This window comes from Anthonomus grandis, chromosome 2, assembly GCF_022605725.1.
Source record: "Anthonomus grandis grandis chromosome 2, icAntGran1.3, whole genome shotgun sequence".
Classification (NCBI taxonomy): Eukaryota; Metazoa; Arthropoda; class Insecta; order Coleoptera; family Curculionidae; genus Anthonomus; species Anthonomus grandis.
The window spans coordinates 27,567,755-27,584,066 of record NC_065547.1 but is presented as its reverse complement, the minus strand read 5'-3'; the positions used below and the strand labels follow the sequence as shown (position 1 = coordinate 27,584,066).

General features: G+C 31.9%; 1 protein-coding gene across 4 annotated transcripts in view; it reads right to left on the bottom strand.

Annotated features, from left to right (window-relative positions):
• The window catches only part of LOC126733581 (myb-related protein A), an 89,147-nt gene that overhangs the window by 18,611 nt on the left and 54,224 nt on the right, over positions 1-16,312 (bottom strand). For 2 of the 4 annotated variants that reach the window (XM_050436928.1, XM_050436929.1), the window contains exons 8-9: positions 12,505-12,675; positions 12,322-12,438 (exon numbers count right to left, since the gene is read on the bottom strand). The exons of 1 other annotated variant lie outside the window; for it this stretch is intronic. In XM_050436928.1, coding sequence (XP_050292885.1) covers positions 12,322-12,438; positions 12,505-12,675 — 288 coding nt within the window. Of the gene's footprint in view, positions 1-3,883; positions 11,887-12,321; positions 12,439-12,504; positions 12,676-16,312 lie in introns of those variants that run through there. One more of the 4 variants, XM_050436930.1, reaches the window with a different exon arrangement.

The window sequence follows — 16,312 nt, the reverse complement described above, 5'->3', positions numbered from 1 at the left end:
GATTTCATGCTAGGCTATTATAGGATACTAATAAGATCCAAAACATTTTACCTAAGAATTTTTTTTCATTTCCTCGACATGTTATGTTGTAACAGTTAAATATTATGGAGATCGGTCATAAGTACGAATTCTGACAAATGTTATTTGCAACTGGCTGAGTTCAAACTTGGATTAGCGGAAATTCTAACAAGATCTAATGTATTATCAAGAAAGCGGGGCAGACCTAGTTGCGCACTTCAGCCACAACTAGAATTAAATAAAAGGAAATATCCTTTAGCGCAAATACCAGCCCAAGAAATTCGTCGCGATAATGTGCTCCATCTTCCTGAGTGGTATGAAGATCGCCAGAGATGCAAATTTCCTGATTGTAAGGGTAAAACCCAAATTACATGTGAAAAGTGTAATGTCAGGTTGTGTTTAAATAAAGATCGAAATTGTTTTCGCCCTTTTCACGTAGAATAATTAAATATTCTTAAGGTTTATATTTAGTTTAAATATTTTTTGATGTATTTATATTGTTTTTGAATAAATACGTTTTCTGGTAACTTTTTTTCATTTATTTCCTATGAGAAAATTTGTGCCAAATCTGGTACATGTCAAAAATGTCATTTTTTCTGAAAAACAAAACATTATTAATTTTTTAAAATATTTTTCTATTTAATCTTGCGGCATAAACTATCACATATATTTTTTTCAACTTAAAATAAAAAAACATGCAGTAAGGGATTAAATTAGATACTAAAACTCTGTTGCTATTTTTAAAAACATTACGGTAATTTAAAGGTAAAAATACAAATACAAAATACAAAATACAACATTGTGTATTGACTAAAATTTACTGGTATTGGCTAAAATATAAACCTTAAAATACTGAATACTGCTAAAATCCAATATATTTCAAAGAAATATGTATCTTTAAAAGATAAGAACAAATTCAAACATGGAAAATCAAATAAAAAACTTTTTGAAATTGAATGGGAGTCGAACCTAGGATTGTCGGATCCGAACCTAACCAAATCACTTACCTTAAACCGAACTGTTAAATGCATATTGACGAATTAAGATCTTTTTTTAAAACATTTACAATTCTAAAAGCTATTGTAAGATTAAGATTATTTTTCAAAAAGCTTGAAAGTTGAAGAGATACTTGACTGAAAAATGTTAATGATCAGAATTTACGACATTTTATCGAATTTGGATGTAAAATATAGTAAGAGAATTTATATTTATTTATGAATTTAAAAAAGTTTATTATCTCTAACCTGTGTGATCTTTTTTGAATCATTTGGTTGTGAAATCTTGACAGCCACAAAAGATCTTATCCAGTTCTTATAAAACGTGCAGATTACGCGAATAAGGTTGAGTATTTTCTGCGTGCCGAATATTTTTAATATTTGACCAGAGATCCTACAGCATCATTTTTCGACAAAATAAAGTGTCCTAGATAAATCATTGTTAACATTGGAATTTTTTAATGTTAGAAAGGAAGCTCTTTACCCTATGAACTCTAGAGCTCCTCTACTCTATGGGCTGTCTAAGGTTCACAAAGAAGGGCAGCCAATCAGACAAGTGGTATCTCTTGTGGATTCTCCTTGCTACAAACTTTTACGTTGAATCGAGTTTTGAGAGACCTAACGGGCTTTGAAAGCTGTTTTTCCACCAAGATTTCCAAGAAATTTATAATTTTTTACAAAAGGTATAACTTTACTAGACAATCAAAAATCTTTCTCACAGTGACTGCATTGAATTAATAGAATCATTACTTGAAAATTCTAGTACATCTAAATTCATCTCTTGGACCTAATTTGCCTATTAAACGGTTGTAGATGAACTTTTTCAAATTTAATGGTCAAATGCATAAACAGAAAACTGGCTTAGCTATGGGATCATACCTTTCCTCTTTTTTGAGTGAAGTTTTAATGAATAATCTAGAGAATAAAATTATGAATAGCAGTTTCGCAAAACAGATAATAGCTTAGAGGATAATTATATTATGTGGATGATATTTGTGTTGTTTTGGGAGGCAATGAAGATCAATTGTATAGTTTCTTATTAAATTTTACAAATAACAACATAACAGAATTTCATTTACCATGAACTTGTGCTCTCTGTAATAGGGGTTTACCTATCTATAGGTCCGTTTATCAAGAAGAAATATTAACAAAATCGAATCCGATATTAAAAAAACCATCCAAGACTGATAACATCATACAATTTTCTTCGAACTCATCACATACACGTTTGCTTCTTTTAACTCTTTGGTATATAGGATGTTCACCCTTTCACTATCTAAAGAATCTTTTTATAAAGAATTTAGTATAATTAACCAGCTTGCAGTTAATAATGATTTTCCACTCTCTACCATAAATAAACTTTTCTAGTTTAAATTCATCAATAAATTCAGATCATTAATTTTTTTTAGTCCAGTATATTTTAAAAAAAAATCTTAGCCTTACTTTATAACTGTTAACAATTTGAAAAAACACCTGGTTGGCACAAAAGATAAAACCTACTCCTTTTTAAATAAATCTGGGGAGAATTGCCATTAAAGTAAAAGAACATCTAAGCGGTTTTAACTCTTATAAGAACATGGGTACTAAAGAAACAAAGTTAGCATTTGCAAATAATTTGTGAACTGGTCAGTTTTTCGGTTCATATAACTGTTTTACATGTGCGAAAGGCAAGAAATTAGATATTTTGGAAAAGCTGGAGCGTACAAGAGTAAGAGAAGTCCAAAATCGTGCCAACGACGTCTTTAATTTTGGACTTAATCTCATTTTCAATAGTCTCCAATAATTTGTCTTTTTTCAAAAAAGATTTTGTTTCGTTATTATTTCTTATAAATACATGCTACACGCCACTAATTTAACCGCCTGGCCTGGAGAGGAAGTTAGTGATTTTGGATCCGACGATTGTGGGTTCGACTCCATTCAATTTAAATATTTTTATTTTCCATTAGTGTATCCTTTAAAGAAATGTTTATGAAATGTATAGGTTTGTATTAATATTTAGTGTTTTAGGGTAAATATTTTAGTCAATAACAAGACACAATGCTGTAGATTTTTATTTTTAGGTAAATGAACTATGCTTCTCCTAAATTGATTAACCATAATAATAAATTGTTTAACCATAGCCACATAGTTTTAATATAAGTCTGATGATGTCTGATAAGGTAAAACGCGTAACCAAACAAATAAATGCTGCAGTTATGAGACTCCTAATTTTTTATTTTAGAATATTGTATTATCGAATACTGGTTTTCGTAGAGCATTTGCACAAAAACTATTTTTAAGCCAAAAAATTGTATGTCATTGCTTTTTATTATCATTGAAATAATTTAATCTTCATAAAATATTTTATATTCAAAATTTTCTTTTTATTAACAACCTGTATAGGAATTTCCACTAAAAATTGGATAAATTAGCAATTAACAAAACATAACAATTAAGTTGAAACTTATAGTTTTCAGTTTTTATTGGCAATGCTCCGAATACATTTTTCGATTATTGAAATTTGTTTTTTCAAGTTTTTTCAAAACCCAAAAAATCACATATATTTTTAAAGAAATCTTTAAATGCCTAGAAGAACTGTTCATATAGTAATAAATCGATAAGTTACTAGGTTAAATTTCCACATGCTTAGACAAGATGCTGTATATAAGCTGAGAGAGCAAGAGGCAATTTTCTTCCATTCTTCTTATGTAGGCATCCATGAATTTTATTTTAAATAAAGATAAATAATCCAAATTAGATTGGATCAAAAACCCAATTGGAAAATGCCTTTTTCAAAATTTATGTATTTTTAAGCCAAACAAGCTTTAAGTCCCAAACCCCTAGAGGTGTTTTAGGTTTATAATTAACAAAATAAAAGAAAACAAAAAAAATAATTTTTTAAATACCTTTATTTTGCTTCCTTCTTATAACAATGTACATACAGTCCATACAAGCTAGATAACGGATTAATATGCTTGAACCACTAAATTTTTTTTGCAAGGTTAGAAATCTGTTGTTAGTTTGATGTTTAAGCAAATCAAGCAAAATTTAGTGATTCAAATCTACAAAAACTTAATCACTAAACAACATGCAAAGTTAAGCGATTTATGTGGTTTTGTTTTTTACAATAAAATGGTTAATATTAGTACATGCATTAAAGACACAAAATAAAGGTATTCTTTTGACTGTATAAAAATACAAAAATTTCGAAACATCACTCGAATAAAAATATTTTTGAGCCTAAATCTAACCCGCGGGATACTAAAAATAAACAAAAGTGCAACAAAAATAATACTTAATAAACTTAAAAGGTACAAATAATAATTATTTTTTGTGCCATTAGTATCTAAATAAGATATAACAAAAAACACTAAACCTAGCATTCGGTAATTTTTTTGGTAACGCTATAAGCGGATATTCTACGATTTTTAAAGATATTTACAAATAAAACGTATAGTATTTACGGGGTGTGAGGACGTTAGTGGAACCCTCGACCAAAATGATAATTTTTGATAATAAACTCTCCTCTCGTAATTTCCCAACTCTAGACTCAAAAAGGTTTGTATATACAGGCTGAGCCATACAGAGTGTAAAAAATTTCTTACAGGTAAAAAAATGTTTTTATTTATTAAAAAAAAAAGCAAACATAAAGTTACATATATTATTAGAGTTCCCCGGCTCCTATAAAGAAACGTCTAGGCCCTAGGTAAAATGTAACACCCAGTTCCCTTGAGGAGTTTTTTGTATTGACACAGTATTTGCTCTCCAAGCACTTTAAAAAAATTTTCACTATGTATTTTCGTAGCTGTGGTATTAGCAGTAGTTTCTAGTAAATTATTTACTTACTAGAAATACCAACTAATTATTTACTAGAAATCTTCTCTTAACAATTTATACGTGGTATTACATTAAACTTAACTACTCAAAAGAATTATAAAATATTTTGGAAAAATGACCCTGTATAAATTGTCTTAATCTTAAAATTATTGTGAAATGCTGTTTTAGTACCCAATATTTTTTTTTAAATTAAATCCACCTGGTACATGAAAAATGTGCCGCTCTTATCAGTGTTTACACATTTTTTTGTTTTTCAGCAAAATGCTATACATTCTCAAATTTACACCGAACCACCGTTTGACTAGTAAATTACTAGTCCAGATCAAAGCCGTCCAAGGGCAACAACAGAGGCGCATAATTGATTTTTGAACTTGCAAACTTTCAGAAATCGCGCAACAACGGCTAGAAAGAGTTACTTATTTTATTGGGTATTACGTCACTTAGCAAAAATCAATTTAGAAATTTTTATCTCACACGCTCGAAAATTGAAAAGAAGAAGAAAATAGACTTATTCACGTATTTAAAATAAATATGAACTCAAATCTGTAATGATACCGTTCCATATACTTAATTTAATTTAAGTTCAATAAGTTTTAAATATAATAATTTACTTGAGGTATAATAGATTTTTGTACACATCAAGTACGAAGAGTACACAAAATGTACCTAGAATTTCACGTGAAAACCAAAAATGTAAAAATATACAGGGTGTTCCATTTAAAATAACGAAGTTGACACCTACTTCTGGTATAACCGGAAACGCCACAACTGTCGAAATATTTTAGTTGTGTAACCCCCATTGAATGTGCCATGTTGCCAATTTTTGAAAAATTAGTTTCCGAGACTAATGAAACTTGGAACCAGATTCCAACAAACATTCATCAATATTGTGGACATGGTGTTATGATTTCGGGAGGAATAAAGTTAGGTGCTCGTACTAACCTCTATATCTTTCAACAAGGTGCTTTAATTTGTGAAGCCCGCATAGCAAGGAGGTTCTTACAAGATACGGATATATATACAATAGAACACGTGCGAGATGCACTTGAAAGGAGTCTGAACTGTCTGAAGGGGTTGCAGAACAATTGAATGATATCGAATCTGATTATACGTATGCAAAGGGCAGTTATAAAAGCAATATAGAATATTAATGTATTTTATTTCATTAGAAACTTTTGTCCTAGAAAAAATCGTTAACTTTATTTTAAAATTTTCTTTAAATAAAACACTTAAAATCAATTATTTATTTCTTTATTTTTTTCTAGGGAAATTTTCAGAAAAGTGTATATTTATTTTCAACGCCCTTAAATTATATCGAAAGGTAATTAAATTAAAATTTGTTTTTTGTGTAAGCAAACATAAAATATAAAATCAAAAACATGCGATAAAGGTTTTGACTAGTGTACATGAAATGATTCTCATTTTACTGGTCTTTTTTAAAAGATTTTAAATGTTTTTAAATTGCTACTGAAATAGTGATAAAGGTATAGGATATTTGGGTACCGTTTGCTAAATAAAAGAAAATACAACTATTTAGAATTTTTCTATAGTAGAACGCTTAGAACTACTCAAATTTTACTATACTTATATATAGTTTAAATATTACTATATTTATATTGGTAAAATGCACCTAAATTAGCTAAAAATTTATTCAATCCATAATTATACAAAATTTTCAAAAAATCTCAGTTTTTCAAACATTTAATATGATAATTGACCAAACCATGGGTTTTACAAGTAAAAATCTATGGTGAATATGTAAATTTTTAGTTTTGTAAATCCGATTGGTATATTATAATAAAATGTGATTTCACTATAAAATATAGTTTTAGAATAATTTTATTTTTAATTTGAATACATTTAATTAAAATTCATCTTTAATACATATTATAGGTTTGCATAATCCATCTGGCTAATAATTTTAGATTTAAAGGTGTTTCAGAAATTTTATGACTAGACCATTGATATGAAGAAAAACAATAAGGACTGAATAATAAATTAAGAGAAATATATATGGAGAATCTTGACATGTTTAACTTTTCATAATTAAAATAAAGTATTATTGTAAAGACCAAATAAACAAAATGTTCTTATGAAAATTACCTGTTGATATCTTTGGTGAATAAATAAATATTTTTATGTAAAATTAAAATTTTTGGTATCAAAATAAATTGTAGAACTAAGATACCTATGAACATGACACTATTGAAAAAATCTCATTACCAATTAGTTCTTTATACAAGGTATGTCAAGACATAGTATATTTTAGGCGCGGGAGATATGCAATCGGCATACCGGGTGGTGCGTTGCCGAGCGGAACATAGGAAATCCCATGAAAATTTTAAGGGAGTCAATTATTGGCTTCCTTGTACATTTTACAGAAAAAATGTAAGATAACTTTTTGAAGAGACCAATCTGGCAAACCCTCGTGCAAAGTTTCAAAAAATTTTAATAAGCGAATCTTGAATTATTCAATTAAATGTAATTGCAAAATTACCAAATTTTCAGTTCAGGTAAAACCAGACACCAGCCAACAGCAAACAATTTGTTATAAGGCTTTGTCAAATCTGATGTACAGCCGAATACGAGAAATGTTTTTTTTCATTTTATCAATCTCACAACCATACATTCAAAGTAAGACACGTTAACATTACTTTTTTATCTAAACTTTTATTTAATATAACGATGAAGTTATATTAAATATTTATATCTATTTTTTCGTCGATTGAATAGTTCATACTTCTTTTCAAAAATCGACTGTCACTGATTTATTGACACTTTTCCTTACGTCAGTGACAATATTCATAGGACCGCCCATTGTACACGCGCGAATTTGACAAAAACGCCAATTCTGCCATGATTGCGCCAAGAAATTTCTACAATGTTAGAGCTTTACGTCACTTGATGCACCAAGCATTCCTCTCATCCGGAATTGGATGAACAAGCTTGAGCAGATCAGTTTAACACTAGGTAAAACAAAATCCAAGATTATTATGAACGAAAGAGAACATGGAACGGATTAATCAGCCTCTTCGCGATGATCTCGACCTTTCTATTCGGAATCATATTCGTAAACCTAGCAGCAATGGAGCACTTACAAACGTATGCCAAGATCTTATTCTCGAATGAAGCTTATTTTCATCTAAATGGGCACGTTAAAAAGCAGAAGCTGTGGCTTTTGGGTGCATCCAATCCCAAAGGTAAGTATTCCGAACTAAATAAGGATGAAGGTAAGCATCAGAAACCCTTTCTTTCGCCAAAAGTAACCGTCTATGGGCTACTATGTCATTGCGAAGAATTATCGGTCGATATTTGTTTGAAAATTGGAGAGGACGTGCTCTTCCTGAGAACTCAAAGCGTTATCTGAGGATGAGTTTTTTCCTGAACTGCAGAATTTTTCTGGCAATAACCACAGAACATGGTTCCAGCAGGACGGAGCAACGTCTCTGCGACGAGTTCGTCAAATTTTTCCAGGCAAATTAATCTGGAAAAGAAGTGACATAAATTGGCCCCCACGCAGTCCTGATTTGCGTACTATGAACTTTTTTCTGTGAGGTTTCCTCAAATCTAAAGTCTACGTTTATAAACCAACTTCCCTGGCGCAGTTAAAAAAAGTATTCACTATGAAATTGCAGCTATCACGAAGCCATTTTTTATTTTCTGAATTTTGGTTTAGAAATCATGATTTGTTTCCACTTGCTCAACAATATGCAAGAAAAATGTAATTTAATAATTATTGGAGTTACGTTTGTTTTTTTTCCTTAAATTCAGATATAAGCCACATGATTTGCTTATTAATTGAGATATGTGGGTATTGACCCAATTGTGGTGACAGTAAAAAGCCAGTGAAAGAACCTAAGCATGAGAGACATTTAAAGCTTCCACATGACGTTTCATTTAAATGTTGACAAAGTAAAACGAGACATTTTTGTGCTATAATTTTGTGAGACAACAAAACAAAATTCTAATTTGGCGATAAAATTATGTGTTTTTAGTGATCGGATAGTCATCAGATAAACATCAGACTATCAGATAAAAGTAGAGAAACTAGTATTTATTTCGTTTTGCGTGAGATCTGTAAATAGCTTTTTAGTGATTATGCCTCGCGGAAGATATTTGTCGGAAGAACGTCCTACAAAAATACTTGATGCACACAAAAGTGGAGTACAAGTCGACATAAGCAAAATGCTTAGTTTGCGTAAAGCTGTTGTAAGCAAGACAATTTCTAATTTCAAAACACGAAATTCGTTACAGAGCATTAAAAAAAGAGGATGCCCGAGAAAAAACAACCAAAAAAATTGAAATGATCATAAAAAAATGCCCCGTCTGATCCCACAAATCAGAAAATTTTAAGTGAATTGCCTGGTGTTAGTTCTAAGACCATACAAAGACGTCTAAGGGAAGCAGGATTTATTTAGTAGAAAAGCCGATAAAAAAAACCGCCTATCAACAGGAAGAACCAGAAGGCCCGACCCAACTTTGCGAAAAAATATTTGACAACCAACGACTGGGAAAAAAATCTTTTTACTTATGAAAGTAAATTTAATTTATTTGGGTCTGATGGAATACCATGGATACATCGCCCAGAAGTATACAGATCTTTAATCCAAAGTAAACAAAGCTTATTGTAAAGCATAATGGTGGATCCTGCATGATATGGGGTTGCTTTTCTAGGTACGGTATAGAAGCATTACATGTTATTGAGGGTATTATGGATCAATTTGTATATTAATTCTAAAAAATGTGATGCTGAGGATAATTTACCGTTGACCCGGATATATCAGCAGGATAACATCGCTAAACATAAATCAAAGGTATAATTCAAGAATGGTTATTATCAGAAAAGATTAGGATTATGGAGTTTCCTGCACAAAATCCCGATCTTAACCTTTTTGAAAACCTCTGGGAGGAATTAGACCGGCGTGTAAGACAACATCAGATCAGCAATAAAAATGATCTAATAAAAGTTTTGCAAGAACCCTGGAATTATATTGGAGAAGAAACCATTGTGAAACTTTTGGAATCCATGCCAAACCGATGTCGCGAGGTTATTGCCAATAACTCTACCATCTATACTCTATCAACTATAAATTTTATAGTTTAGAAATCAGTATAAGTATATGTTGAAATATTTAGTAAAAAAATGTGGTTTCTCTACTTTTGTCCCCAGAGTATTTTTTATTTAAATAAAATATTTAAAAATATTGTTGATTTTCATTTTGTATAGAACTGCATTACTCTAGGCATATTCAAAAATACCTAACTTAATTTGTAAAAGTTTCTTTTGTCCGATAATATATATAAACTCTAAGCTTTAATACCCTCCTCAGTGACTTGTATTCCACCTTTCCGCAACAAATAAATTTTTATGATTTTACTGTGGTTTGTCGGAATTCTACAACAAAACATTCCAGATGTAGTGTCATACTATGTCTGGCTAGAAATTGAATATTGTAAAAACTCCAATGCTATTGCTTTAGCTATACATACTGCCCTGAAAAATTTCAATTTTCGGCTAAAACTACAAACAAAATCTTACTTTTTGCCAATGAATGTGAGGGGCTCTGTCATTAAGCTCCAAAAACCGTAATATCTATCGATTTTGCGTTCTCAATAGTTGACTATTCATTCAATTCCCCAGATATGATTTTTGAGTTGATCGTAAGTAAAAGGACAAAGTGTTATAATCAATCGCCACGAATATGACCAGATTATTCAAAATCATTCAAGAGTTCTTAGATTGGCCAAGATTGGAATGATAAGACTGGAAAAATACAGCATCCTAAGTAATAAAAAGAGCCGAAAGCCTTCGTGTTTAAACGAGAAGACAGAAGCACTTTATTAAGAGGAGAAATATTCTATAAATCTACTTACTTGAGCGTTTTTAAGTAAGTTGTGAAGAGAGCAAAATCTCTTTCTCGTTGAGAGCCTGAACACATGCCTATTGTAGTGCCTTGCTTAAAAGGAAATAAGTCCTCTGTTATTACTATCCCTTATTACTCTTTTTGGAGAAGACTGGCAATTTTACAAGGATATTCAGTCTATAGTTAACAGCAGAAAGGAGATGATGATGAATAAAAAAATGAAGTGATAAATTTTGTCCTTTAAAATAATTTATAACTTGTGTTTTGTTTTTAATAAACTTGGTGAAAGACGGTTAATCTCGATTTCCGGCAAAACTAGGTCGAATAAAAAAAAGTTAAATGGCAGAGTGGTAGTTGATGAGAGGATCTACAACTTTTGTATTTGTACTTTTTCTCACGTAACTTCATCCACAATTTCATCTGATCATTTACTTTCTCGTATGTTATTAGGTTTTCTGAGAGAATTTACCAGTTTAATGTTTATCTCCTTTATACATCAAAATGTAAGGATTTTAACGTCCAACAAAAAGTCCACCGACGTTTTTAAAAAAGCAGATGTTTTGACAGGAACATATTCGATTGAAAATTAGGGCACTTTTTACAACTTTGTCATTCAACTTCCTTATTTGTTCCACGAGTTTTATAATCTTACGGAAATCGAGATAAACGGTTTTTTACCCTTAAAAACTAATTCCCTTCCACTTCTCGACATCAGATCGCCCGTGAATTATTTTTTCCTTCATTATTGTTATTATTTTTTTTGCTCTTTCTTTTCTAATACGTTTCATGTTACTATTTTTTTTGTTTCAAAAATTATCGACCCTGGTCTATAAGGGAATATTCTTCTACAACAAGCGATACTGCTTAGGTGTTAATTTTCAACTAATAATATTTGGTAATGTTAAACACTGCAATAACGCTCTAACTCTTTTTAATAAATAATTTTGGTTTTGTTTATTTACCTTAGTCCAAGGAGAAACTTAAACTTTTCAATCGATACTAATTTTTTTTATTCCGATTAATGTTAAATGGATCACGTAATACTTTTGACATAAACCGGGCATATCATATGCCTGAGTCCCACCAAAACTGTCCTATTCACACCCCAGAACTAAAAGGTAAGTTCAGTAAAAAATAAATAAAATTCTGAATCTTCGATTCCGGCGATTGTTGACTTAGTCCAACCGTGACTACTTAAAAAAAAAACAACAATATAAATATGACTCGTTGACACTTAGCCTAAGAAAAAAGGGCGTTTTTTTTGGCACTAAAACTGTATGGCCACGACTATAAAACAGGGGCGGACGCCTGTTATTCGCGTGCAACACCGTTACACACTATTCTAGAATAATTTTTTGGCCCTACCTACTATAACAACACAAATAACAAAAAAAAAACTATAAAAAAATGAAATAAAAGGTCTATGATAAAGACATTGACAAATAATGAAATATTATGGGGGCGGGGGGGAATTCGAAGCTGCTTTGGTTAATCGTGAAGACTAGATATAAAAACAGAACAAAAAATCTTGTAAAATACATTAAAAAAAAAGCGAGCACTAAGAGGGAAATGCATTAATATAATTATTAAGAATGAAAAACGTCCCCGAAAGGGCACCAACCTAGTACCTTAGACATTCCGCCGGATGGCGCGGCATATTCCAAGGCCGAAACTCCGAGAGAATCCTTAATTAGTGAGGGAGGCGTCGAGAAGAGTATCGATGTGTCGTCTCCTAACGTTTTACTCTAAAACGAGAGAGAGTCCGGGTAAATTAAACCAAAACTCGCCAAATGGGGTCTAAATATACTTACGGGTGTCTCAACGGCGAAAGACATGTCGGAAGAGATGCACGAGGACATGGAGGTGGAGGCCCAAGAGGGCGCGAGCGCTTTCCTCACCCTCTTGTTAGGAAGAACGTTTTCTTTGCCGTCGGCTAAGCCGTTGCTGGCTTTTCTTTTGCCCGTTAAGTAGCCGCTGTCGTTCTATGAAAATAGAGATTTTTTATTCCTAATGCGGAAAACTACTGTAGTAATACAACAAAGGTGTTACTTTTACTGATAGGAACTGTTTGATAAGGATAGCATAACTAAAGGTCTACTATTACAAAAATTACTAGCTACAAGAAAATACAAGGAGGTACTAATTATAACCAAACTAATGTTCCTTCAACCTGAGTAAAAAAAATAAAGAGATACATCGAATGATTGCTAACGCCTTCACGCTGTTAGTATTTTTATCGACAACAGTAGTAACTCAATATTGTCACTAGCTTGCGTCAAATTGTTCCATGGTTCAGTATTTTGCATCTACACTTCACATTTTTGCAATTTTTAGAAAACTTAAAAGAAACTCAAAAATTACATTTTTTTTACCTATTAATAGTCTAGCTACTAGGAATATAGTAGCGTGAAACTGGTTTAAGTAAAAAAGGGAGCAATAGGATAATCTTCAGGCAATTTACGAGACAGTTTTACCACTAGCCAAAACTCTTTATTTTACTATCGACACGTGTTGTAATCTTCTCCGAGAGTAAAATGAAGAGTTTGGTTAGTGGTAAAACTGTCTCGTAATTTGAGTGTCACACCAAAGGTTCCAACCATAGGACTTTCAGGGAGGCACATATTAAATATTTATCCGCGTAATACGTCTACTAAAAAATGGATACATTATTAACCTGTTTGAATAACATTATGCGTCTTTCAAGGACGAACGACAAGTTGCGTACCGCTGTAACTTCCAGAATAAAAGAACGTTGCAGCTATTACAGGCCAGTCAATCGGGAGTCTAAAATACGACGAAAAAGGATGATGAAAATTATTAGTATAATGGTTGTACAGGGTGGCCAAATAAGCGAGGTAAGCGGCTGTATCTCAGGACCTGTACATCTGGCAACTATGGCATTTTTTTATTATTATAAAAGTGGCCATGAGAAAATTCTGGAAATTGTCTTTAAGTTCCGTATTTCACCGCAAGAGGACGCAACTAAAAATTAAATAAAAGAAACGTTTTTTTCTCCGAAAACTTAAATATTAACCTATACTTTGATATTATTTTTAGTAAGCCTAGATAATTTGCTATAATTTTGGTTTATGAATTATTGACTTACGAACGATAGTAGGGGTGGGGGAAGCTATTGAAAGTGGAATCATTAAAATCGGTGTTAATTCTAAACCACTTATTCGATTTGAGCAATTCAAAATTTATTTGCAAGATAAATGTAGCTGCTTTAAAAGTCTGATCTCATAACTACCCTATAGTTCCTAATAAAACCTCAAGAGGGCGCAATTTGTAATAATTCCAGTTTTTTTCATTTTGCTCCAAAAATTCAAATTGAATGGTGTATTTTTGACATCATATTTAAAAAGTAGATAACATTTGCAAAAATACTGTGAAAACCGCACGATGACATCTTTGCTTGTTTTAAAGTTGTAGCGATAAAGTTGTGACGCACAGAGTCCAAACTTATGTACCGCCATCTAGCGCTCGGCCTTAGAATGTCTAGTTAACGTATAGTAGGCGGCAAAAACAAAAGAAACTTTTAAAAAGGATTGTATGGAAACGTCAAATATTTATTAGACGACCAGTTTAAATCTGTTTTCAATTTTCTTTACTCGATTTTTTGTAAAATGCCTTTGACAAATAATGGAGCTGTGGATTTGATTGCGGTTTTCTTTGAGTGCTTTCAAAAAGCAGCAATAGCTGAAAGACAGTATGCCCTTCGGTATCCAGATCGCCGCCATTATGGCAGAAGAATTTTTCCCCGGTTGGTACAGCGACTACACGATACTGGGAGTTTTAGTCGGCCCAAATTTAGAAGGCATCGCTCTACTGGAAGAACTGAAGAAAACATTATTAATGTGTTGGCCTACGTAGAGTCTAATAGGCATATTGGAACTCGTGCGTTATCTTTAGATTTGGGAATAGCTCAAGCTACTGTTCAAAATATACTTAAAGACCACAGGTAATACATCTTTTTATTATAAATTTCTTCTCGAATAGGCATTTCTTTTTATTTTAAGGCTACACTCTTTCCATATAATCCTACACCAAGCTCTAAACGAACATGATTTTGAGCACCGAATTGATTTTTGCCAATGGATACTAGCAATGATTCGCGAAAACAGGGATTTTTTGTCACAGATTCTGTGGACCGATGAAGCCACTTTTTGTAGCGATGGAAAAGTCAACAGGCATAATATGCATTATTGGTCGGTTGAAAATCCTCGTTGGATGCGAGAAGTCCAGCACCATGGCCGTTGGAGTGTAAACGTGTGGTGTGGCATTATCGGAATGAAAATTATTGGTCCTTATTTTTTTGATGGCACATTAACCGGTAATGTTTTTTTGCAATTTTTAACAAATTCCTTGCCTATTTTAATGGAAGATTTGACATTGGAAGTAAGACGGACCATGTATTTCCAATTGGACGGGTGCCCAGCACATTTTTCCCCTTTGGTGCGCCATCATATAAATAATTACTTTCAAGGGCGCTGGATCGGAAGGGGGAGTCTATATCCTTGGCCGGCCAGGTCACCCGATTTAATATGCCTAGACTTTTACTTATGGGGTCGTTTAAAAGATATTGTGTACCAAACTCCACCTACAACAAGACAGGATATGGAAAACAGAATCCGTGGTGCAATAAATGAAATATCAGCTGCTGAAATCGAAACAGCAGTTTTATCCACCCAAAGAAGATTGGAAGCTTGTTTGGAATGTGATGGAAAGCAGTTTGAACACCTATCGAGGCATTAAATACCAAATATGTTTGGGTTTAAAATCGGTCCTTTTCAGGACCATAATTTAAATATAAAAAGAAATTCGTTAATAAAATTATTCGCCTTAAGAAAGTCACATAAAAATTCTGTGATACATAGGTATTATTAATTTATAATTTATCAATCAATTATTACTTTAATAATTTATTAATTATGACAACATCATGGTATCCTAGTTGTGGTAATACTAATTAGAGATTTTTAGGCGGGACACTAGATGGCGGTACGTAAGTTTAGGCTCGGTGCGTAAAAAACTTTAATTCGCTATAACTTTAAAACGAGCAAAGATATCATCGTGCGGTTTTCACATTCAATTTGAATTTTAAGAGCAAAATGAAAAAGACTGGAATTATTACAAATTGCGCCCTCTGGCGCTTTTATTAGAAACTATAGAGTAGTGATGATATCAGACTTTTAAAGCAGCTACATTTATCTAGCAAATAAATTTTGAATTGCTAAAATGAAATGAGTGGTTTAGAATTTACAGCGATCTTAATGATTCCACTTTCAATAGCTTCCCCCACCCCTACTTTCGTTCGTACGTCAACAATTCATGAACCAAAATGATAGCAAATTATTTAGGCTTACTAAAAATAATATGTACAGGTCCTGAGATACAGCCGCTTAGCTCGCTTATTTGGCCACCCTGTACATAGATGGGTATCTAAATAAATGTAAACATGAACATTGAAAAATAACCGTGGTGTATTTTTGACATGCTATAAGATTCAAACAGCTAAATACAGATACTAATGGGTTAGACTTTTTACCATTGTTTATAATTCTTTTTAAAAATATGTATTTGGATTGTCTGTAACGTCCCTTGACTTTGATTTTTACA